The sequence below is a fragment of the Pongo abelii genome, chromosome 10 (genome assembly GCF_028885655.2).
Source record: "Pongo abelii isolate AG06213 chromosome 10, NHGRI_mPonAbe1-v2.0_pri, whole genome shotgun sequence".
Classification (NCBI taxonomy): domain Eukaryota; kingdom Metazoa; phylum Chordata; class Mammalia; order Primates; family Hominidae; genus Pongo; species Pongo abelii.
In genome coordinates this window covers 69,902,462-69,929,004 of record NC_071995.2, presented here as the reverse complement: position 1 = coordinate 69,929,004, position 26,543 = coordinate 69,902,462, and the positions used below count along the sequence as shown (strand labels likewise).

The 26,543-nt window shown below is 39.8% G+C and overlaps 1 protein-coding gene across 3 annotated transcripts in view; it reads right to left on the bottom strand.

The window, feature by feature from the left end:
• Positions 1-24,233, bottom strand: part of TBC1D15 (TBC1 domain family member 15) — an 81,837-nt gene extending 57,604 nt beyond the window's left edge. The window contains exons 1-2 of one of the 3 annotated variants that reach the window (XM_054526247.2): positions 24,106-24,130; positions 9,320-9,359 (exon numbers count right to left, since the gene is read on the bottom strand). In XM_054526247.2, the coding sequence (XP_054382222.1) occupies positions 9,320-9,322 (3 nt within the window). In that variant the 5' untranslated portion in view covers positions 9,323-9,359; positions 24,106-24,130. 3 annotated transcript variants of the gene reach the window in all.
• Positions 24,234-26,543: the final 2,310 nt, after the last annotated feature.

Sequence of the window (26,543 nt, the reverse complement as noted above, 5' to 3'; positions counted from 1 at the left end):
AAGGAAACACAATGAAATACAAAAAAAAAAAATACAGATAATTCAATAAAATCAGGAAAATAGTTCATGACATGAATGAGAAATTCCATAAAGAAATAGAAATAATAAAAAAAGAGCCAAGCAGAAATTCTGCAGCTGAAGAATTCAATGATAAAATAAAAAAATAAAATAGAGAGCTTCAACAGCAGACCTGATCAGCAAAATAATCTCTGAATTTAAAAATAAGTAGTCTAACATTACCTATTCAGTGAGGGAACAAAAAAGAGTGACAAAAGCCTATATGCCTTATGGGACACCATTAAGCAAGCATATATTCCTATTTTGGCACTTCCAAAGGGATAAGAGACAAGAAAAGGTATAGAAAACCTATTTAATACAGTAACTGAAAACTTCCCAAGTCTGGAGAGAGACATAAAAAACATCCAGATCCAAAAAGCTCACAAGTCCCCAAATAGATTCAACCTAAAAAGGTCTTCCTTAAGGTACATTATAGTCCAACTGTCAAAAGAGAATTCTAAAAACAGCAGGAAGAAAACGTCAAGTCACATATAAGGACGTCCCTGTTAGATTAAAAGCAGATTTCTTTTTTTTTTTTTTTTTTTTTTTGAGACGGAGTCTCACTCTGTCGCCCAGGCTGGAGTGCAGTGGCACAATCTCGGCTCACTGCAAGCTCCGTCCCCTGGGTTCATGCCATTCTCCTGCCTCAGCCTCCTGAGTAGCTGGGACTACAGGCACCCGCCACCACACCTGGCTAATTTTTTGTACTTTTAGTAGAAACGGGGTTTCACCATGTTAGGATGGTCTCGATCTCCTGACCTCGTGATCTGCCTGCCTCAGCCTCCCAAAGTGCTAGGATTATAGGTGTGAGCCACCACGCCCGGCCTAAAAGCAGATTTTTCCTTAGAAACCTTATAGGCCAGGACAGTATGAGATGATATACTCAATGTAATGAAAGAAAAATACTTCCAGCCAAGAATACTATATCCAGCAAAGCTATCTTTCAGAAATCAGGGAGAAATAAAAATCTTTTCCAGACATGTGAAAACTGAGGGAATTTATCACTACTAGACTGGCCTTGTAAGAACTGCTCAAAGGAGTCCTATATCTGGAAGGAAAAAAAGATGAAAACTACTATCATGAAAACATACAAAAGTATAAAACTCATTGCTAGAGCAGATACACAAAGGATAAAGCAAACAGAATCAAAACCTTACCATTACAGAAAACCACCAAACTTCAATGATAAACTATGAGAGCAAAAAAGGAACAAAGGATATACAAAACAACCAGAAACAATTAACAAAATGAGAGGAATAAATCCTCACCTATCGATAACAACCTTGAATGTAAACAAATTAAATTGCCCACATAAAAGATACAGACTGGATAAATGGAAGTTTTTAAATGACCCAACTATTTGCTGCCAATGGGAAACTCACTTCATCTGTAAAGACACATACAGACTGAAACCAAGAGAGCAGTAGTAGCTTTACATGTATCAGATAAAACAGACTTAAAAATCAAAAACTGTAAAAAGAGACAAAGAAGGTTATTATATAATGAAAAAGGGATCAATTCAGCAAGAGGATATAACAACTGTAAATATATATGCACTCAACACCAAAGCACCCAGATACATAAACAAAAATACTAGCTCTAAAGGGATAGCTATACTCCAATACAGTAACAGCTGGGGACTTCAACACCCCACTTTCAGCATTGGACAGATCATTTAGGCAGAAAATCAACAAGAAAAAAAATGGATTTAAGCTGCACTTTAGACCAAATGAATCTAACAGACATTTACAAAACATTTTATCCAACAGCTGCATAATACACATTCTTTTCGTCAACACATGGCCAATACCCTAGGACAGAACATGTTAGACCACTAAACAAACAAATCTAAACAAGTTTAAAAGAACTGAAATTATAAGAAGTATCTTTTCTGACCCTAATGGAATAAAACTAGAAATGAGAAACAAGAACTTGCAAATTTGTACAAATACATGAAAATTAAACGTTTCTGAATGACCAATGGGCCAAAGAAGAAATTAAGAAGTAAATTTTTTTAGATTTCTTGAAACAAACAAAAATAGAAACACAACATACCAAAACCCATGGGATACAGCAGAAGTAGTATTAAGAAGGAAGTTTATAGCAATAAATACCTACATTAAAAAAACAGGAAGAGTTCAAATAAACAACCTAACAATGCATGTCAAGGAACTAGAAAAACAATAACAAACCAAATACAAATGAATAGAAAAGAAGAAACAATAAAGATCAGAAAAGAAATAAAATTGAGACCAAAAAAAAAAATTTACAGAATAAAGTTGACTTATTTGTAAAGGCAGCCAAAATTGACAAACCATTAGTTAGACAAACCAAGATAAAAAGTAAAAAGACCCAAATAAAATCAGAAATTTAAAAACTATACATTAAAACATACCACAGAAATACAAAGGATCATTAGAGAGACTAGTACAACCTACCATACTCCAACAAACTGGAGTATGGATAAAGTCCTGGACACATTACTTATCAAGACTGAATCAAGAAGAAACCAAAAACCTGAAAAAAACAATTACAGTACAGTAAGTTTGAATCAGTCATGAAAAGTCTCCCATTAAAAAAAGCCCAAAACCCAATGGCTTCACTGTGGAATTCTACCAAACATTTAGAGAAGAACAAATGTCAATTCTGAAGAGGAAAGAATTTTTCCAAACTCATTGTATAAGGGCAGCATTACCCTAATACCAAAACTAGACAAAGACACAACAAAAAAAGAACACCATAGGCCAATATCCCTGATGAATATAGATGCAAAAATTCTCAACAAAATACTAATAAGTGGAATCCAGCAGCACATTAAAAAGATCACTGACCATGATCAAACGTAATTTATCCCAGGATGCGTGGATGGTTCAACATATGCAAATCAATAAATGTGATATATCACATCATTAGAATGAAGGATAAAAATCATATGATCATCTCAATAGACAGGAAAAAAAGCATTTTATAATATTAAACATCCCTCATGATAAAAACTCTCAGCAAGTTAGCAGAAGAAACATACTTGAACACAATGAACTCTACAGCCAACATCATACTTAACAGGGAAAAGTTCAAAGTTTTTCTCTAAGATCTGGTACAAGACAAGGATGGCCACTTTCACCACTTTTAGTCAACACAGTACTGGAAGTCCTAGCCAGAGCAATTAGGCAAAAGAAAGAAAGAAAAGACATCCAAATTGTAAAGAATCCTTGTTTGCAGATACAATCTTACACATAGAAAACCCTAAAAGCTCTACCAAAAAACTCCTCACACTGATAAATTACATAAAGTTGCAGGACACAAAATCAATGAACAAAAATTAGTAGTACTTCTATACACCAATAATGAACTAGCAGAAAAACAAATCAAGAAAGCAATTCCATTTATAATAGCTACAAACAAAAAAGGAAATAATGTAGGAATAAATTTAACCAAGATGTAAGATCTGTACAAGAATAACTACAAACACTGATGAAAACTTAAGGAGGACATAAAATAAAGGCATCCATGTTCATAGATTGGAAGAATTAATATTGTGAAAATGACCACAATACCAAAAGCAATCTACACATTCAATGCAATCTCTATCAAAACACCAATCTTTCCAGAAATTGAAAAGCAATCCTAAAATTCACATGGAAGCATTTAAGATCCCAAATAGCCAAAGCAATCCTGAGCAAAAAGAACAAAGCTGGACGCCTCACACTACCAGACTTCAAAATGTACTACAAACCTACAGTAACCAAAACAGCATGGGACTGACATAAAACATACACAGACCAATTAAAGAGAATAAGGAACCCAGAAATAAATTTAGAGCCAACTGGTTTTTGACAAAGTCACCAAGAACATTCATTGAGGAAGAAACAGTCTCTTCTACAAATGGTGCTGGGAAAACTAGGTATGTATATGCAGAAAAAACGAAACTAGAACCCTATCTCTCACCATATACAAAAATCAACTCAAAATGGATTGAAAGGCTAGGCATGGTGGCTCATGCTTGTAATCCCAGCACTTTGGGAGGCCGAGTCAGGCACATCACCTGAGGTTGGGAGTTCAAGACCAGCCTGGCCAACATGGTGAAACCCCGTCTCTACTAAAAATACAAAAAAAATCAGCTGGGCATGGTGGTGGGTGCCTGTAATCCCAACTACTTGGGAGGCTGAGGCAGAAGAATTGCTTGAAGCTGGGAAGCAGAGGGTGCAGTGAGTTGAGATCACGCCACTACACTCCAGCCCAGGCGACACAGCGAGACTCCATCTCAAAAAAAAAAAGGATTGAAGCTTAAATGTAAGATCCAAAACTATGAAACTACTACAAGAAAATGCTTCAAAAACTACTAGAGGAAATTATTCAGGGCACTGGTCAGGACAAAGATTTTACAGAGAAGAATGCAAAAGCACTGGCAACAAAAGCAAAAACAGACAAACAGGATTACATCAAAATAACTTCTGCATAGCATAGGAAACAATCAACAAAATGAAGATACAACCTGTAGAATGGGAGAAAATACCTACAAACTATACATCCAACAAGGGTTTAATATCCAGAAGATACAAGAAAGTCAAAAACCTCAACAGAAAAAAAAAATACTCCAATTTCAAAATGGGCAAATAAGCTAAACAGGTATCTCTCAAAAGAAGACATACAGGAAGTTTATATTCAGAACAACTTGAATCTATGCTACTGGATTGCAATCCTCAATCTTGGCCCAAATAAACTCTATATCTACATTTAAAAATGACAACGACAAAAAAACATACAAATGGCTAACAGGTACATGAAAAAAAATGTTCAACATCACTAATTAGCAAGAAAATACAAATCAAAACCTCAATGAGATACCACCTCATCCCAGAAAGGCTAATTAACTGATGACTAATTTTTTGTCATCAAAGCTACAAAAAAAAAAAAATGCTGGTGAGGATATGGAGAAAAGATAAGTCTTATACACTGCTGGTGGGAATGTAAATTGGTACAAGCACTACTGAAAACAGTATGAAAGTTCCTCAAAAAACTAAAAACAGCGGCCAGGCATGATGGCTCACGCCTGTAATCCCAACACTTTGGGAGACCAAGGCAGGCAGATGGCTTGAGCTCAGGAGTTCAAGACCAGCCTGGGCAACATGGTGAAACCCTGTCTCTACAAAAATATAAAAATAATTAGCCAGGCATGGTGGCATGTGCTTGTAGTCCCAGCTATTCAGGAGGCTGAGGTAGAACTGCCTGAACCCAGAAATTGGGAGGTTGCAGTGAGGCAAGATTGCATTACTGCACTTCAGCCTGAGCAACAAAGAGATTCTATCTCAAAAAAAAAAAAGAAAAAAAAATTACCATATGATCCAGTAATCCCACTTTTGACTATATTTCAATAAAAAAAAAGAAAATCAGTATGTAAAAGAAGCACTCCCAAGTTTACTGCAGCACTATTCACAATAGCCAAGATATGGAGTCAATCTAAGAGTCCATCAACAGATGACTGGATAAAGAAAATGTGGTGGCCGGGCATGGTGGCTCACACCTGTAATCCCACCACTTTGGGAGGCCAAGGTGGGCAGATCACTTGAGGTCGGGAGTTCCAGACTAGCCTGATCAACATGGAGAAACCCCATCTCTACTAAAAATACAAAATTAGCCAGGCGTGGTGGTACATGCCAGTAATTCCAGCTACTCAGGAGGCTGAGGCAGGAGGATCGCTTGAACCCAGGAGGTGGAGGCTGCGGTGAGCCGAGGTCGCACCATTGCACTCCAGCCTGGGCAAGAAGAACGAAACTCCATCTCAAAAAAAAAAAGAAAGAAAGAAAATGTTGCATATATGCACAATGGTATACTATTAAGCCATAAAAATGAAAAAAATCCCGTCATTTGCAGTAACATGGATGAGCATTGAGGATATATGTTAAGTAAAATACACCAGCCACAGAAAGATAAACACCACATGTTCTAACTCTTACGTGGAAGCTAAAACAGCTGGCTTCATCGAAGTAGAAAGCAGAACAGCAGTTACCACAGGCAGAGAAGGGTTGTGGAAAGGGGAATAGACAAAGGTTGGTTAATGAATACTAAAGTACAGCTAGACAGCAAGAATAAATTCTAATGTTCTACAGCACTATCCCATGATATAATTAACTATTGTATATTTTCAAATAGAAGAGCAGATCGTGAATGCTTCTAACACAAAGAATAAATGTTCTAAGTGATAGATATACTAAGATTTGATTACACATTATATACATATATCAGATTATCACACTGTACCCCATAAATATGTACAATTATTATCTGCCAATTAAAAATAAAAGCAAAATCTAGATTTTTTAAAGTCCAATTAAAACTTCAATAATACATAATGAAGATATTTAATTACTCTATCATGAATTGATTCCTGAGTAGTATCATCTTGCCACAGAACATTCTGCTTCTTATGTTTATCAATTGTAATAATTGATATTTGAAAAGCTATCTCCACGCATATTTGTCACAAAAAAATTATTTTGCTACAGGGAACAATTATGATGTGAATAATTTCATCTCAGATAACATTTGTTAATAGAATAAGCTTTCAATTTCTTCACTCTGGTTTTACTCATGATCTCTAACGCAAAAATTAAAAGGTTCTGGGCAGCTGCAGTGTCTCACACCTGTAATCCCAGGACACTAGGAGGCCAAGGCAGGAGGATCACTTGAGGCCAGGAGTTCAAGACCATCCTGGGCAGTAAAGCAAGACACCTCCCCACCCCCATCTCTTAAGAAAAAATAAATACATTAAAAAAATTAAATTAAAAAAATTTTAAAAGAAAGCTTCAAATGCTTTTATCTGCTATGTAATATTTTTATTACGCATTACTTTACAAAAACATTTCTACATATCTGACCCTCAAAATTCAGTTAGATAGACATTATCATTCCCATCTTATAACTGAAAAAACTGCAAGAAAATCAAGTAATTTGCTCAAGGTTCTTCCACTGCCCTGGGGCTGAGACTCAAAGGTCTACAAGTTTTAGTTGCCCAAAGAGTACATAATGAAAAAGGCTATCAACTTAAGGCTCAGCATATATGGACACTGACAAAATTGTTCCAATATCCTACGTGCTGTTTGCATCCCAATCTGCAGTATTCACCAACTACCAGTGCTGTGAACATGAGTAGGTCCTCTGCACTACAGGAAGCAAAGAAAGAGCATCAACAGTCCCTTTCTTCCTTTCTACTACCTAAGATTTGAGAGAAAATGAAGAGCTCACAGGAACAGTAGAAAAAAAAATAAGTCAGGAAAAAAAAGAAAAAAATATATATCCCAAGAAGGTAAAGGTCAACGGAAATTACAATCAGGAATCTGGCAAATTGAAGGCTAAAAGAAGAAAAAGACTTAAACAAAAGTCTACACTATCAGAGATACGCAACATGTTGGAGACTCCTCCCATAAGAAGCCAAATTCTACAAAGAATCAGCACCATGCATCTCAAACAGCAAAAGAATGTATAGGCAATACATTCTCACGACTGTTACCTTAGGGATACAGAGGCATCAATATGTAAAAACAGAATAGCCTAATCAGTTTCCCAGACCATATCTGAGATATTACTAAAAGTCTATATAAGATCCCCAAGCCTAACAACTTACTAATTTGAGATATTTTACAAGGGAACAAATTATATGGCAAAAATTTATCTAAAATACATCTCTAATGGGGATGTAAATGATATTTTCATTTCATCTTCCAGTTCATCTGGCAAAGAACAATGAATATGAAAACTGCTCAAAGGATACATAGTGTCAAAATCAAGATTTGGGTGGTTTGGCAGTATGGGGGCAGGGTGAACCATAATTTCTGTATGGTCCAATCTTTTAAAATTGAGAAATAATGTATTTGATTAAATGAATTTAAACTGAAATTTGAATAACAAGATACCCCCCCCAAAAAAATCACATGCAATAACAAGACAAAAGGTGCAACTGATTAAGAAAAACAAAACTCTTAAGTACCCAGTAATACTAAGTAGAAGATATGGAAGAACCATTTTTTAAAAAAGACACAATAGCTATGTTTTAATACTACTATTAATAAAGAAACGCAAGAAAGTGATTATGATAAAAGTTAGGATAACGGTTTCTTAGGAGACAAGGGGTGGTACATGGAAGGTCATCTGCAGTTATTGGCAAATGTCTTTTTTTTTTTTTTTTTTTTTTGAGATGGAGTCTTGCTCTGTCTCCCAGGCTGGAGTGCAGTGGTGCAATCTTGGCTCACTGCAAGCTCCGCCTCCCAGGCTCACGCCATTCTCCTGCCTCAGCCTCCCGAGTAGCTGGGACTACAGGCACCCACCACCACGCCTGGCTAATTTTTTGTATTTTTAGTAGAGACAGGGTTTCACTGTGTTAGCCAGGATGGTCTCAATCTCCTGGCAAAGGTCTATTTTTCAACCTAAGCTGTGATTACAACAAAGTTTGCCTTATGACTCGTTCAGCTATATGGTAAGTATGATTTTCACTATATGAATTTTTACAATAAAAATGCTAAAAATTACTGGTGATAAACACAAAATGATATAGTCTGACTGTATCCCCACCCAAATCTCATCTCAAATTGTAATCCCCACGTCGAGGGAGGAACCCAGTGGGAGGTGACTGGATCATAGGACAGTTTCCCCCATGCTGTTCTCATGATAGTGAGGGAGTTCTCACAAGGTCTTATGGTTTAAAAGTGGCAGTTTCCCCTGAGCACTCTCTCTCTCCTGCCACCATGTAAGACATGCCTTGCTTCTGCTTCCCCTTCACTTTCTGCCGTGAAGTTTCCTGAGGCCTCCCCAGCCATGCGAAACTGTGAGTCAATTAAACCTCTTTCCTTTAAAAAATACCTAGTCTCAGGTATTTCTTTATAGCAGTGTGAAAACGAACTAATACACAAAATGTAAAGTCTTAAATAGGATCTAAATCAAATCTCAAAGGTACTGAAGGAATATTGTCTCATGGAAAACATGACACAAATTCAACAATGAAAAAATATACCTTGAGAAAAAGAAAGGGAAGAACAGATCAAGCAAAGATTTGAGGAAGTAGCACCACCTGTCACCAAGTGAATCTGCAAAAGAAGGTGGGGGGGAGAGGAATGCTATTGTTTTGGAAGATTATACAGACTATCAATGAGAAGAAAGAAAAAAGACACTTTAATACAAATTACAAACTGGTATAAAACCACTCTATGTATATGATGATGACCTTCAGCTACCCAAACATCTACTGGCACATTCTCTAAATACATACCATCCGTTAAAATTCTTGAATATCTTGCTGATCATGTCGCCTGTCAGAAGGTACAGAACAGAAAAGAGAATTAATGCAGACCAACAAGAAGGAAATGGTAAAATCTTGGGAGAAAAAAACCATCTTAAGAGTTCATAACAACAAAGAGAACAAATTTGGAACACAAACATTCAGCCTACGATTGAAGGGGAAAAAAGATGTACAGAAGAGATAGGTATTAATTCCACCAAAAACAGAAAGGAAAAAGAAACCCTATATAAAAACTTCCACTTCTGGCCAAGATGGAATGACAGGCTGGATTTAACCTCCCACCAGAAAAATAATAATAATAATAAACTAAACTAAAAATACTGATCAACCTATGAGACAATGGTTTTCACGATACTCCCCATCAAACAATGAAGGATAGTGACTACTGAGAGAAAGGAACCAAATGAAGTGAGCAATACAATTGTCTAGCTTTATGTTGTGAGTTCCCAGCTATGGGAAAGGGAGAGAAAACTCAGAAGGTGTCCAGTGAGGAGAGGGATGTGGGAAATAGGGGATGCCAATACAGCTAGAGTTCACAGGAGAAAGTACCAGAGAAAAGAGAAGAACACACAGGGAACTCAAGAAATCTGCAGTCTTCCTCGAGTATTCAGCAGAGTATGGAACAGTGCATGTTTGTCAGTAAACTCCTCAAGGTGAGAGGGAAACTATTAGAAGAAACTATCTGCAGGCTCACATAACTGTTTGCACCAGTCAGAGTGGGAAATCTCATAATTCACAAAGCACTCCCTTGCCTCATCAGTGAGTTCTATACTAAATGCAGTGCTGATACCATTTAGCAAAGTGTAAAAGCAAGACCCAAAAGTACCCAACTGACTCCAAGCAACTTAAGTGCCTTCTAACACAAAATTCAATAGTATTTTACAGAACACAAAAATATCCAGCATCCAAAAAGAGAATTCAACATATCTGACATCCAGTAAAAAATTTACCACTAAGGCATGCTAAGAGCCAGGAAAATATGACCTATAACAAAAAAAGTAATCAATTACAATTGACCACAAAACAATACAAATAATCACTAGTGAAGGATATTAAAGTATTATTTTAAGTCTATCCCATATGTTCAAGACACTAAAGTCACAACCCGGCCAGGTGCAGTGGCTCACGCCTGTAATCCCAGCACTCTGGGAGGGTGGTATGGTTTGGATCTGTGTCCCTGCCCAAATTTCATGTTAAATTGTAATCCCCAATGTTGGAGGCAGGGCCTGGTGGGAGGTAATGGAATTATGGGGGCAGTTTCTCACGGTTTAGCACCATCCCCCTTGGTGCTGTCATGTCAATAGTGAGTTCTCCTGAGATCTGATTTTGTTTAAAAGTATGTGGCACCTCCCCTCTCTCTATTCCTCCTGCTCTATGTGAAGTGTTGGCTCGCTCTTTGCCTTCCGCCATGATTGTAAGTTTCCTGAGGCCTCCCTAGAACCTGAGCAGATGCCAGCACCACACTTCCTTTACAACTTGAAGAACTGTGAGCCAATTAAACCTCTTTTCTCTATAAATTGCCCAGTCTCAGGTATTTATAGCAGTGAGAATTGACTAATTCAGAAAATTGGTACCAGGAATGGGCATTGCTATAAAGACACCTTAAAATGTGGATGCAGCTTTGGATGTGGGTAACAGACAGAGGTCAGAAGAGTGTGGAGGGTTCAGAAGATAGGAAGATGAGGGAAAGTTTGGAATTTCCCAGAGACTGGTTGAACGGTTGTGACCAAAATACTGGCAGTGATACGGAGAGTGAAGGCCAGGCTGAGGACGTCTCAGATGGAAATGAAGAACTACTGGGAACTGGAGTAAAAGTCACTTTTGCTATGTCTTAGCAAACAGCCTGGCTGCACTGTGCCCCTGCTCTAGGGATCTGTGGAACTTGGAACTTGAGATGGATGATTTAGGGTATCCAGTGGAAGAAATTTCTAAGCAGCAAAGTCTTCAAGATGTGGCCTGGCTGTTTCTAACAACCTATGCTCATATGCGTACGCAAAGAAATTACCTGAAACTGGAACTTATATTTAAAAGGTAAGCAGGACATAAAAGTTTAGAAAATTTGCAGCCTGGCCATGTGGCAATAAAGAAAAGCCCATTTTCAGGAGAGGAATTCAAGCCCACCACAGAAATTTGCATAACTACCAGAAAGGCAAGTGCTGATAGCCAAGACAATGGGGAAAAGGCCTTGAAGGCATTTCAGAGACCTTTGCATCAGCCATTCCCATCACAGGACCAAGGCATAGGAGGGAAAAATGGTTTCCTTGGCCAGGCCCAGGGCCCTGCTGCCCTGCACAACCTCAAGACACTGCTCCCTGCATCCCAGACACTCCAGCTCCAGCTGTGACTCAAAAGGGCCCAGGTAAAGCTCAGGCTGCTGCTTCACAAGGTGCAAGCTATAAGCCCTAGCAGTTTCCACATGATGTTAAGCCTGCAGGTGCACAGAATGCAACAGTTGAAGCTTGAGAGTCTCTGCCTAGAATTCAGAGGATGTATGGGAAAAGCCTGGTAGTCAAAGCAGAACCCTGCTGCAGGGGCAGAGTCCTCATTAAGAACCTCTAGTAGGGCAGTGAGGAGGAGAAATGTAGGAATGGTGCCTCCACAAGGGCATTGCCTAGTGGAGCTATGAGAAGAGGGCCACTGTCCTTCAGGCCCCAGAATGATAAATCCACCAACAGCCTGCACTCACAGCCTGGAAAAGCCACAGGCACACAATGCCAGCCCTTGAGAGTAGCCACAGGGGCTGAGCCCTGCAACGCCACAGGGCAGAGCTGTCCAAGGGGTGCCCACACCTTGCATCAGTGTGCCCTGGGTGTGGGATATGAAGTCAAAAGAGATTATTTTAGAGCTTTAAGATTTAATGACTGCCCTGCTGGGTTTCAGGCTTGCATGTGCCTGTAGCCCCTTTCTTTTGGCCGATTTTTCCCTTTTGGAATGGGAGTATTTACCCAATGCCTATAACCCCATTGAATCTTGGGAGTAACTAACTTGTTTTTCATTTTACAGCCTCACAGGTGGAAAGGACTAGCCCTGTCTCAGATGAGACTTTGGACTTCTGAGTTAATGCTAGAAATGAGTTAAGATTTTGAGGGACTACTGGGAAAGTATGATTCTATTTTGAAATGTGATAAGGACATGGAGATTTGGGAGGGGCCAGAAGAGGAATGATATGGTTTGGATCTGTGTCCCCACCTAAATCTCATGTTGAATTATAATACCCAACGTTGGAGGTGGGGCCTGGGGGGAGGTAATAGTGGGGGTGGTTTCTCATGGTTTAACACCATCCACTTTTGATGCTGTCATCACAATAGTGAGTTCTCATGAGATCTGGTTGTTTAAAAGTGTGTAGCACCTCCCCCTCCCCCTTCCTCCTGCTCTATGTGACGTGTTGGCTTGTTCTTTGCCTTCCACCATGACTGCAAGTTTCCTGAGGCCTCCCAAAAGCTGAGCAGATGCCAGCATCATGCTTCCTGTACAGCCTGTAGAACTATGAGCCAATTAAACCTCTTTTCTCTATAAATTACCGAGTCTCAGGTATTTTTTTTTTTTTTTTTTTTTGAGACAGAGTGTTGCTCTGTCACCAGGCTGAGTGCAGTGGCACAATCTTGGCTCACTGCAAGCTCTGCCTCCCGGGTTCAAGCGATTCTCCTGCCTTAGCCTCCCAAGTAGCTGGGACTACAGGCGCGCCACAACACCTGGCTAATTTTTGTATTTTTAGTAGAGACGGGGTTTCACCATGTTGCCGAGGATGGTCTCGATCTCCTGACCTCATGATCCGCCCACCTCGGTCTCCCAAAGTGCTAGGATTACAGGCGTGAGCCACTGCGCCCGGCCTCATGTATTTCTTTATAGCAGTGTGAAAACTGACTAATACAGAGGCCCAGGTAGGAGGATCGCCTTGAGGGTAGGAGTTCAAGACCAGCCTCGGCAACACAGCTAGACCCCATGTCTACAAAACAAAAAAAATAGCCACACATGGTGGCACATGCCTGTAGTCCTAGCTACCTGGGAGGCTGAGGCGGAAGGATCACTTGAGCCCAGGAATTCAAGGCTGTAGTGAGCTATGATCGTATCACTGCACTTCAGCCTGGGCAACAGAACAAAAACTCTGCGGCTGCCTGTGGCTCTGCAGCCAACCTGCTCAGAAGGAGCTGGGTCACCCACTGTGCAAACCCCGCTGGCTCCGCATGGCAGGTGAAATGCACTGGTTTAGAACTTCTGATGTCTTTCAAACCACTCTAGCCAGTGTAGCCCCAGTATTTACCATGACAAAATTTGACAGAGAAATGTTACTTCTTTTGAAAGGAAGAAAACTGAGTTATACCAAGAGTTAGGTCTTCAAGCCAGAGATTTGAGATTTCACTATGTAATGAGTATCACAGCCAGAAATCATAGGATTATCATGAGAATGGAGTATTTGAAAGCTGAGATAACTCCAGAGTGTCTTCTGATATTAGATTATCATAATTTAAACTCACAGCAATGGCTGTTCTGGGAACTCTCTTCACAATTGTCTGGAGAGGGTCAACTTGTTAGAAACCCTTTAATTTTTTGAGTTTAGAGCTATAGAAGCACTCCTGCAATACTGGATCAACACCCTTCGGGGAAACTTAGCATTTTCCAACCACTGATCCTCGAGACGTTGGAAGCTTGGGTGGACCCCAAACATTCTTCCATAGACAGAAGCAAACTCCACATTTTACTACAGAATGGCAAAAGTCTATTAGAGTTAGAAACAGATAGTAAAATTTTCAGAGTCAATTTTGGAGATCTTGGATGAGGAAGAGTTGCTAGAAGAGCTCTATCAAAATGGAGTGACCCACGAGTCTTTGAAAAGAGCAGTATTGGGACTGACCATGCAGAGGAGATGGAGTTGCTGATGGAAAACTACTACCAACTAGTTGACGATGTCTCCAATGCAGCTTAGGAGCTTCGGGTACTGACTGATGATTCACAAAGTATTACTTTCATCAATCTGGACAGCCACTGTAATGTGGTAATGAAGTCGAATCTACAGCTGACCATAAGAACCTTCTCTCTTTCGCTCTTTGGAGTAATGGGAGTTGCTTTTGGAATGAGTTTGGAATCTTCCCTTGAAGAGGCCCATGGAGTGTTTTGACTGATTACAGGAATTATGTTCATGGGAACTGGCTCAGCTGGAGGCACCTGCTTTCATTCCTTGGATGACAGCTAGAAGCTCCATTGCCTCCTAAGATGGCCTCCTTACCTAAAAAGATTCTTCTGGCAGACAGAAGCGTGGAATGAAAAACAGCCTCAGACCTGATGCACTTGGATCAGGCAGGAGTATCCTAACAAACCATGAGAAACAACCTTATGGACACTGAAGGTTTTCGTTTTTTTTTGTTTTTTTTGTTTTTTTTTTGATAATCACAGGTAACTTCTGATATTTTTATTATTTTCTTGTATGGAGTCAGACACTTGAAAAAAATTAATATCTGATGACAAAATATTTTGGCAGTCACAATACTAGAACTTGATTGCATTTCCAGAATTCTGAGTTAAAAAAACAAAGTGTTTGCTTTGTAACAGGCCAAAATTCTATTTCCTGCAAATTTTAAATGCTGTTTTTATAGACATGATGTGAGGCAACAGAAGAACAGACAGTTGTATAGATTTTATTTAATTTATACATAACAAGAAAAGTATAATTTCAGGCTGAATGAAGCCTAGGAGCTTGACAAACCCATAGGAAGCCATAGTTCTTTGTCACCACAGGGAATTATGTCTATGTGAATTTCCTGATTCTCAGGTGACTAAAAAGCTAGCACTCTATGTATTAACCTTAAAACAAACTATGAAAGTTTGTGCTTTAAAAACCAAACTTTGACATAACATTATTTTCTTAGATTTGGCCCCCCTTTTATATAAGATGAATAAAAAGAAATAATTTTTTTAAAAAGACCCAACTGAACTTGTATTAAAAGGATTTGTATCCAGAATATAAAATCCAGGACATAAAAAGAACACTAAAAACTCAGTAACAAAAAAAACACAGTTTGAAAAAAAATAAGCAGAAGATTTAAACAGACACTTCATCAAAGAAGATACAAGGACAGCAAATAAGCACATGGAAAAATACTCAACACCATTAGTCATTACAAAAATGTAAACTGAAACCATAATGAAACACTATTACACACCTATTAGAATGGCTATAATTAAAATGACCGACATTAAATATGGGCAAAAATATGAAGCAACTGGAACTTTCATACACTGCCAGTGGAAATATAAAACACTACACTTACTTTGGAAAATAATTTGGCAGTGTGTTAAAATGCTACACACACAACTAATATATATGATCCAGCCACTCCATTCCCAGGTATCCAATCAAGAAAAATGAAAGCATATTTTCATAAAAGACATATACCAATGCTCAGAGCAGCTTTATTTTATTTTATTTATTTGTTTGTTTTATTATTTTTTTTCGAGACAGAGTTTCGCTCTTGTTGCCCAGGCTGGCGTGCAGTGGCAAGATCTTGGCTCACCGCAACCTCCGCCTCCCGGATTCAAGCGATTCTCCTGCCTCAGCCTCCCAAGTAGCTGGGATTACAGGCATGCACCACCATGCCCAGCTAGTTTTGTATTTTTAGTAGAGACAGGGTTTCTCCATGTTGGTCAGGCTGGTCTTGAACTCCTAGCCTCAGGTGATCCACCCACCTCGGCCTCCCAAAGTGCTGGAATTACAGGTGTGAGCCATGGCACCTGGCCTAAGAGCAGCTTTATTTTTAACAGTCAAAGTGGAAATAACCCAAATGTCTATCAAACACATGACTAGATAAACAAAATGTGGTATACCCACACAATGAATATTATTTGTGGGGTTTTTTTTTTTTGAGACAATCTCACTCTGTCACCCAGGCTGGAGTGCAGTGGCACAATCTCAGCTCACTGCAACCTCTGCCTCCCATGTTCAAGCAATTCTCCTGCCTCAGCCTCCCAAGCAGCTGGAATTACAGGCACATACCACCACACCCAGCTAATTTTTGTATTTTTAGTAGAGACAAGGTTTCACTATGTTGGTCAGGCTGGTCTCGAACTCCTTACCTCGTGATCCACCAGCCTCAGCCTCTCAAAGTGCTGGGATTACAGGCGTGAGCCACCATGCCTGGCCCAATGGATATTATTTGGAAATAAAAAAAAAAAAACCTAATGATACATACAACAACATGAATTTCAAAATAATTATCCTGAATAAAGAAGGCCATACAAAACCAGAGTATATACTATATAATTCCATTTATATAAAGTTCTAGAAAATTAAAACTAATTTATAGGGACCAAAAAACGCTCAGTGGTTGCCTGAGGACACATGGAGTGATGGAGTACAGTGAGTCACGAGAAAACTAACAGAGGTGGTGAAAACATCATTATCTTAATTGTGTTCATGGGTTCATGGTGTACACAAATGTCAAAGTTGTATACTCTAAATACATGTGGCCTATCGTATCAATTGTATCTCAAAAATAGCTGTATAGGCCAGGTACGGTGCCTCACCTGTAATCCCAGCACTTTAGGAGGCCAAGGTGAGCAGATCACTTGAGGCCAAGAGTTCTAACCAGACGGAGCAATATGGCAACACTCCATCTCTACAAAAAATACAAAAACTAGCTGGGTGTGATGGTGCATGCCTTTAGTCCCAGCTACTCAGGAGGCTGAAGTGGGAGGATCACTAGAGCCCAGGAGGCAGAGGCTGCAGTAAGCCGAGATCACACCCTGCACTCCAGCCTGGGCCACGGACCAAGGCCATGTCTTGGGGCAAAAAAAAAAAAAAAAAAAAAGGCTGTATAAAAAATAATTTACATAGAAAGTCTATTGTTGTAAACGGTAAAAACCTAATTAAAAATAAATACATACATACATGAGAACATTCTCACTAAAAAGAAAGAAATTAGTCCTGCCTCAAAAAAAAATTAACAATCATACCCGCACTTAATTGGGAATCAGGTGTCCATAGGAAGCAAAATATATCAAGAGCATTCAAAGACTTGCCACTTGGTGGTGCTAAACTGACTGTATAAAACTCAATTCAACAAACTTTTATGAAGCAATTATGTGCCAGACATCATAAAGAACAGAGAGATTAAAAGGTATTAGAGTTCCTTGCTTGTCTGTGCCTGGCAAAATTATTAAAAAGGTAACGAAGGAATATTCTAAGTGTAAAAATACTACAAAAAAAAGGAGGAAAGTTTTCCTTTTGGGATAAAAATGTCTCATGCCCTCCAGGCTCTTATTTATTCTTAAATATTTGCTAAGATGCCCAAGCAGATAAATACATTTATAAAACTTCCAATGATGGCCTGCTGAAAGCAACAGAAACTGTATTTTGTTTTTCTCCTCTAGCAAAGGAGCTATGTCAGATATAACTTATTAAAAGAGTTCTGGTGACCACAGCAAACATTTTAGAATAAATTTTCTCACCTCTAATTTAGCAAAAGTTTTAATTAAAAAGCAAAAATGAGGCAGAAAAACAGATAAATTCAACTTTTAGACAGAATGAACTTTTGCACAATCCAACTCAAGAACATCCTTCCTGACACAAACAGCTGGAAAAAATAACGAAGTTTCACAATACAGTAGTAATTTTTTATACTGTCCCTACACTTAAGACTGAACTTTTACTTACATTATGATTATTATGATTTTTATTTATTTCCAAAAATGGAAGATAAAGGAAAAATTCAACCCAAATATTTTAAATGTAGCAGTAAGTTTAGGGTAAAATTATTGCCCTAAATCATTCTCCCAACTTGGAAACCCGTCACCTATCATACACAACATACATTCTTAACTTTAGCAATTATGTGAACTTATGGGCTAATATAACAACCAAAAAAGTTTCAAAAGTTCAGTTTCTTTCAAAACTATTTGGCATACAGATGATAATTTGGGCATATGGTTCCAGAAAGCATCCCCAGGAAATGCGAGACTGAGCATCCTAACGGGCTCCACACCCAAATATCTAAGCACCTACTTGGTATCTCCATTTCAATAAGGCATCTTAAACTCATGTGTTCTATCTAAACCTGCTCTTCTTCGATATTCCCAATTCTGTCAAAGATATCTCATCCACCCAGTCATCCTAAATGCTTCTTTCACCATCCAGACCCTATATCCTAAGTCCCTCAAACCTTCTCCTCTGACACTGGCCCCTTATCATTTCTAGCCTAAGTCACTAAAATAACATTCTGATCTCTCTTCTTCTGATCTAGTCACCTTCCAATAATCTGTCTGAGGTGCATAATGTATAACCACTGCCCAAACTAACCTTTACAGAATGTCCATCTGGTTATACCACACAGGGGCTTAAAAATCTTCTGACTTCACCCTTTACCTCTACAGTGAGGCCATACTTCCTGATACTCCCCAACACATAAAACATTTCTGCCTTGGGCCATTGTGAACTCTGTTACCCGAAAGCTTTGTGCCTTTTTTCAGGTGTATTCTGTTCCATCTACCTGGAACACCCTTTTATCCTTTCTCTCTGCAAATAACTTCTACTAAATCCTTCAGAAAAGAACATAAACAATAGCCTGCCCAAATTCTTTGAACTACTCCCCATTCCACTTAATCTGATTTAGAAGTTTCTTTACTCACGCACTCAGCATATTTATGAGCACCAACCACATGCTGGAAATAAAAGGTGTCAGTGGAAAAAACACACACAAGGAAAAGTGTCTGACTAAACTAGCAGTATTATGTAAGCCAGTAAATCAATGTATATAGTAGAGTGTAACAGAGGAATGCAGAGAATCCTGAATGAGATACCATTTTCAGTTACTCTTCAATAAATATACAGTAAACATCTACCATGTGCCAGGTACAGAGCAAGCTACTAGGTGTAAATAAGTAAGATTCAGTCACTGCCTCCACAGCAGTTACAATCTAACAGGATGACAAGAAAACAGACAATTAACAACATGTAATTGTACCAACAGGCTGCCACAGCAAGCCCTAATAAATGCTATCTTACCTAGATTTAGGAGGCTCAGGCAGAGCGAGAATCAGGAAAACTTACTTAGAGCGACATATAAACTGAGATCTAAATAATGGCAATTTTAATTAGTAGAGGGTATAGGGAAGCAGAGGATATATGTTCTTAGCAGAGGGTATGTTTCATACAGAGCAGTAGTTCACTGCATGATTGAAACCCAAATACCAGAGAGTAGAGTCTAAATAGTTTAGAAACAAAAACAGAGACCAGATCAGATCATAAAGGGCTGCATAAGCCATGCTAAAGAACTTAGGAGTTTGAAATTTATCCTGAGGACAGACAAAAGCAACTAGAAATTTGCCTTTTCTAAGCCAATAAAGTGGCTGCAGGGCCAAGAACGAACAGCTGCAGTAATCCAGGGAGGGAGAGACTCATGGTTGCTTGAACTAAAACAATGGTAGTGGGCATGAGGAAAGGCAGATGGCTTAGAAAGATATTTAGAAGATCAAAATGACAAGACTTCATGACTGATTAGATGTGAGAGGTGAAGCGGAGAACAGTCAAGGACAAAACTGTGTAGATGAGGTTATTTACTGAGAGGGAGAACAGAAAGAAGAAAGCAAACTGAGTTTTATTTGGGATGCGTTAATAAGTAATGACTATGGAACTAAAAAAAATGCACAATACAGGTGGTTGTAAGGGCAATACATCACGGATAGTCTGAAGTGAAGAATGCTTTGAGATACAGAGAATGGTACAACTCTCAAGGAAGAGCAACTGGCAGAACTATTATTGCTTCTCAAGGATATTGGCGTGCCAAGCGAAGTCAGATAGGAGACGTGAATAATTTAGGAGTTGGAGGAGATACACAGTCAAGGCTGCAATGAACCATGATCACACCACTGCACTCCAGCCTGGGTGACAGAGCAAGACTGTCCCAAAAATAAATTAACAATAATAATAACAATACAAGTCTGTGTTTAACCACCCTTGTATCCAAAGAACTCAGCACATAGGAGGTAGTAAAACGTTTGTTGAACTAAAGAATGCCAGAAAAATTTAAAAATAAGACACACTCCTATTATACCCTAGTTAACTACCATGTTAAAAGATCCAGTTTAGGAAAACAAAGTCTCCAGGAAAATCTAGATACTAAGAATATTCATCTTTCTAAAGCACAAAAATTTTATAGGACTATGAGCATATTTAAAAAGAATTGGTTAGGGCCAATTTTAAGCTACAAAATAAATTCTTACTAAAAATGACATCACAAATTCTAATTAAGAAAAAAAAACAGCTGATTTCCCTATTGTTTCAAGTAATTTTCTTTTTCATTTTTTGAAACAGAGTCTGCCCGTCGCCCAGTGTGAACAAGTGGCACAATCTCAGCTCACTGCACTGGTTTCAAGCGATTCTCCTGCCTTAGCCTCCTGAGTACCTGGGACTACAGGCGTGTACCACCATGCCCGGCTTTTGTATTTTTAGTAAAGATAGAGTTTCACCATGCTGGCCAGGCTGGTCTCAAACTCCTGACCTCAAGTAATCCACCCACCTCAGCCTCCCAAAGTGATGAGGATTACAAGCGTGAGCCACCGTGCCCGGCCAGTAATTTTCAATAGGAAGAAATTCTAATACGCTAACAGAAAAACCTAGAGTGAATGAAGTGTACTACAATAGGATTTTACAACTCTGAAACAAAAGAGCTATTAATGGACCCATTTCTCCCACTCTAATCCCTCCTCATTTTCTTTTCCTTTTCTTTTTTTTTTTTTTTTTTTTTTGTGAGACAGGGTCTTGGTCTGTCACCCAAGCTGGAGTGCAGTAGCACCATCATAGCTCACTGCAGCCTTCAAGTCCCAGGCTCAGGCAATCCTCCCACCTCAGCCTCCCAAGTAGCTGGGACAACAGGCACATGTCACCACAACTAGCTAATTTTTTTATTTTTCATAGAGACAGGGTCTAGTTATGTTGCCCAAGCTGGTCTTGAACTCCTGAGCTCAAGTGATCCTCCCACCTCAGCCTCCCAAAGTGCTGGGATTACAGGCCTGAGCCACGGCACCTGGTTCCTCATTTTCTCATATCTTCTTGCTTCTTCCTCTTCACTGAATACCTATTATGTGCCAGAATCTATGTTAGGTGCAGATGAAACATTTCAGGATCTGACCTCATGAAGATTAGTTCAGTCTACAGTTTCTAATATATTTACTCATTAATCCTCATACCAAGCATAAAGTAGGTACTGTTATCATATCACAGATGAGGATACTGAAGCACAGAGAGGTTAAGTAATTTTACTGAAGTCGCTTGTAAATGTGTGAAGATAATTTCTGAAACTAGCTTGCCTTCAGAGACCAAGCTGTTAACCATTACCTTTTGCTGCTTCCATACAAGACAGAGATTAACTTCCTCCATCACTTTCCGAAACTCCAAGTTCAAAGCAAAGTAGAGTTGTAAGAAAAGTTACATCCTAGATGGAGACACTGAGAGATTCTAATTCAACAGAGCTGGTAGCCCACCATCTGTACTTTTATTAAAAAGTATCACAAGTGATTTTTGTGAGCTTTGGTTAACATTCACTCCCCTGGATTTCTAAACTAGAACTCTTAGCTAAAACTTGAAGGGAGAGGGGAGATGAATAAATAAACATACACACACATTTTCTCCCCATCCCCTTTCCTAAAGAAAAAAGATTAGGAAGTAGGGAAGCATAAAGGTAACATGTCTTTTTATGTTACATTAACCAGCTTTCATTATTATTATGCTGACGATAAAAAAGTGAAGAGTTTTCATTTGCTTCTTAAATCAAGAGATTATCAGGTTTGCGCATTAGAAAAATAACTCCAGTGGTAGTGTAGAGAAGATTAAGGGCAGAGACTGTAGAAAAGGAGTAAAATCAGCCAAGAAATCAAGAATACAAGCAGACTAAAAGCCTGAACTATGCATTGATAGTAAAGAAGAGGCAGGAAATTTAAGAAACCTCTTAAGGTAAAACTGGTAGGACATGGTTATTGATTAGAGAGTGTTATAGGAATGAATGCCTCCAAGTATATTTAACATACTTGGTGCAACCGGGTGAAAGATGATGCCATTAAACCAGATCTGAACTTACTGAGAGAAGAACAAGTGGGTTTTGTTGGTCATGATAGTATTACTTGGGAGAGGAGCAGCTTTTGGCAAGAAAACTAGTTTCAGTGGAGTGATGGCAATAGGTGTGAATCTGCAGTGAATGAGAATAAATGAGGTTATGAAGCAGAATTACTAAATATAAGTCTCATTTTAAGAAGTCAGACTATGAAAGGTAGTGGTTGCAAAGAGTGAAAAATGTTTTTCATTTCACAACTCTGCTTCATTGCCTCAAGGATTCTTTCAAAATCAATGCAAACCTGAAAGAGGGAGATGTTTAAACGGAAGGGATCCCCTCTTGAAAAGTCCCAGCCTGGATCAGTTTAGATGGAAAATCAAACAGGATAACCTTCAAATATGCAGTAAGTCAAGCAGTATATCAGCATCCACCCTGAATATAAAAAGAAAAAAACTGACAAGACAATCAAAGAGCACAAATAATCCAAAAAAGGATGCCCACCTATCCTTTAAAAGAGCCAGTACGTACAAGTATGTAATTTTATGTTTTTTTAAAAAAAATTCATATAACCCTAACAACTCCAATACAAGAAATGATTGGCATCTCCTCCATTCTGCAGATAAAGAACGTGAAAGACAAAAGTCACAATTGTCCAATTTTCCAAGGTCATACTTCAGATTAACAGCAAAACCAAGCCCATATTTGTCATTCAGCCGCCTAGTCTAATACTCCAAACACCAAACCACAAACGCTGTCAAACAATTCAAAATGGGGTAGGGAAGGCAATAGGGAGACATGAGTGAAACTCAAGGAACAGAGGACGCTATCTGCAATGAGTAAACAATCATTAGTGTTCGATGAGTCACTTCAGTTGATTCCAGCTGTTTATGAAATACTCCTGCACTGGGAAATACTATCGGTGGCATATCATAAAGCTGATAGCCCTAACTATACATAAGATGTGCCCTCGGAACGCGAATAGGCACTATTCGACGAAATCTCCGCACGTAATCCTAGTTTCCAACGAAATTAGGAGTATCACTGACCACCTCCGCAAACCAGCATGACTAATACTCCTACTGAAATGCCTAGGAAATAAATATTTGAATGGACGCCTTCCTAGACAAGCACAGGATGGTGTAAATCTCCATTTCTCTCAGGAAACACGTCCTGCTGCTCACAACCACCAACCAACTCAGCAGCTTGGTAAAAACAGACCCAATACACTCGTTTCTTCTAACCGCACAGCTAGCTGCCTAGTACCTACTCAGCTCCTCCCGAAGGAAGCATAAACATCTTCACCAAAGTGTAGCAAAGAAGACAGAGGCAAGTCGGGTTAACGCTTCAAAGACAGAAAAGACGTTGGAGTCAGAAGAGTAGACATAAAGAACTAGAGTCAACAAAGAGTGAATCGGAGGAAAAAAGGAACTAGAGAGCCACCTGTCCCTTAGTAAAGATAATACGAATAAAAGCCTCTATGCTGTGGGGCAGAAGAGCGCCGAGGCCTAGCTGCCCTTGGAGCAGGAGCCGGCTCTATAACTCCGCGGCTAAACTGGCATTCTCGGGAAACCAGCTGGTACCACCCAGTCTTCTCCTACAGACGCCACAGGTTGTCCGGACACAGAAAGTCCCTCGTGTCCCTCCCCCAACCAGCTGCCAAGGAGCAAAACATCCTCGTCCCAGAGAAAAGCCGAGGTCTTCCTGGAGTCCGTTACCTACCTTCCCGCTCACAACACCCGCCGCCGCCATGTTTTCTGCGCGTGCCTGGTAATGACGTAGCAGAACCTCACGTGTCTCTCGGACATAAAACAACATCCGGCAAAACTAGAATAACATCCGGGCGGGAAAGGGGCGGGGAGTGGCGGGAAGGGAGTGGAGGAAAGGGGCCGGGCGGAAAAAAGCCGCCTGACGCCTGCGTGCTGAACTGGGCTCAGAGACGGCTGGGGTGGAGTCTCAGGCTTAACGCTACGCTTGTGCTTGCCCCACGTCCCCCCAAGGAAGACTGCTAAAATAATGTGTACCTTACTTGTATTGGAGTTTGTCGAGACTCTGAAGCTAGCGCAGGCCACGCCAGTTTGGTGAGATGAAACGAATACCATACTGGAAGCCAGCAAGATTTGTCCTGGTTTTTTGTTATTGTTGTAGAAAAGAAGTCTCGCTCTGTCGCTCAGGCTGGAGTGCAGTGGCGCGATCTCGGCTCATTGCAGTCTCCGCCACTCGGTTCAAGCGATTCTCGAGCCTCAGCCTCCCGGGTAGCTGGGATTACAGGCGCGCGTCAAACGCCCAGCTAATTTTTAAATTTTTATTAGGGGATTTCGCCAATGTTGCCCAGGCTGGTCTCGAACTCCTGACTTCAGGTGATCCGCCCGCTTCAGCCTTTGCCCAGAGTGCTGGGATTACAGGCTTGAGCCACCGCGCCCAGCCCATTAGCCTGGTTTTGTGGCAGTAGGCAAATCGCCAGTGCTCTCAAAACCTCAGTTTCTTATAGTAAAATCGAGATAGTGGCGTTGCGGTGAAGATCCAAGAAAGCCCAGCACTAACATGGAGATATCCCAGGCACTATACATGGAGACTTTTCCCCTCTGTATATGAGGTTTCTCTATTTGTCTGGTCACTGCCACTCACACATGACCTCCAGCAAGGTATTTCGATAGGAACTGTGATAATACCACGCCCTCATAGCTGCAGAGTCCAAGGCACATAGTTTATAGCACCTACACATTACTTATTAGCTCTGTGACTTAAAGCAGGTTTCTAAATTTATCAAAGCTTCAGGATGTAAACTGGAAATTACTCCTGCATGGAGTGGTTGTAGGGATTTCATATGACAATACATGTGTGGTAAAATGATTTGTAAAGATACTAAGGGAAGAATTTTACTTGTTCTCAGTGCTGTAAAAGAATGCAGAGAATGATTGTATACTACCCCCTTGATAACTCTGGCACAGATCTGGGATTTCCCTGGCTCCAGGGCAGAATAAAAAGTCCGTTTCACCAAAAACACTTGTGCCCATTGAAGTACTTCCGTCTTCACACGGTGGAGAGAGGTTAGAGGCTTTTGAGTTTGGTTGAGGTAGGTGGCAACTAGCTGAACCACAGAAAAGGAGAGTTGCCGGTTATGTGACTATCAGGAACCTAATAGGTGAGGGAAGTGGTGGAACCTTAGGTGGGAATGAATGTGTAGCATATTAGGGAGATTGCGTGCTAGGTATCTGAGATTCCAACCATGACCAAGACCCTTATGCCCAAGCTCGGCAGTGAATCAAGAAAGCAGCTCACCTACAAGGGATGAATGAGGTGGGAAAATGAGAATATTAGCAGTAATCAGCATTGAGTGAAGACTAGAGGGCCTTTTTCAAATGTGCTGGACTGAGACTAAGACCCCTAGAACCTTCATATAATCTTGGGTGTAGACAGGAAAATCTTAATAATGACCCAAATTACATTTTCCACCAGCTCAGAGCATTGGGATGTGGTTAGAGAAAAATTTTAATGTGACATCACATATCTTACACTCTGTGTTTTAGAGAAAATTTGAAACCCTTAGCACAGTGCCAGAAATAAAAGGCTCAATAAATGGTAGTTATTACTTATATTTTAATATAATAAGTTTGAGAACTACAAGCTTCTCATTGGAAAGCCTCATTGGCATCTCAGGTTCATCTGCTACTTCTTGACCTTCTTACATTTCATCCTACAAGTGCGCCTTAAATAATGGCGCTACCCATGGGCTAGCCTTGGGCCTCTCTTCCTTTTTCTCCAAACACTATTCCTGGGCCATTATTCTCATATTCTGGCATCAAAATCTCCTATGTGCTGATGACTCCCAAATATTCCCAGCCCAAGTCTCTCCTGAACTCTAGTCCCTGTGTCCACTGCCACTGGACTTCTGACTTGAATGAGCTAATCATACGTCAAAAAAGTATAAGCCTTTACTACTCAAAGTGTACGTGTACAGACCAGCAGCACCAGCATCAGCTGAAAGCTTGTTAGAAATGCAGAATCTAACTGGGTGCAGTGGCTCATGCCTGTAATCCCAGCACTTTGGGAGGCCAAGGCAAGCGGATTACTCGAGGCCAGCAGTTCAAGACCAGCCTGGCCAACATGGTAAAACCCTGTCTCTTCTAAAAATACAAAAATTAGCCTGGTGTGTTGGT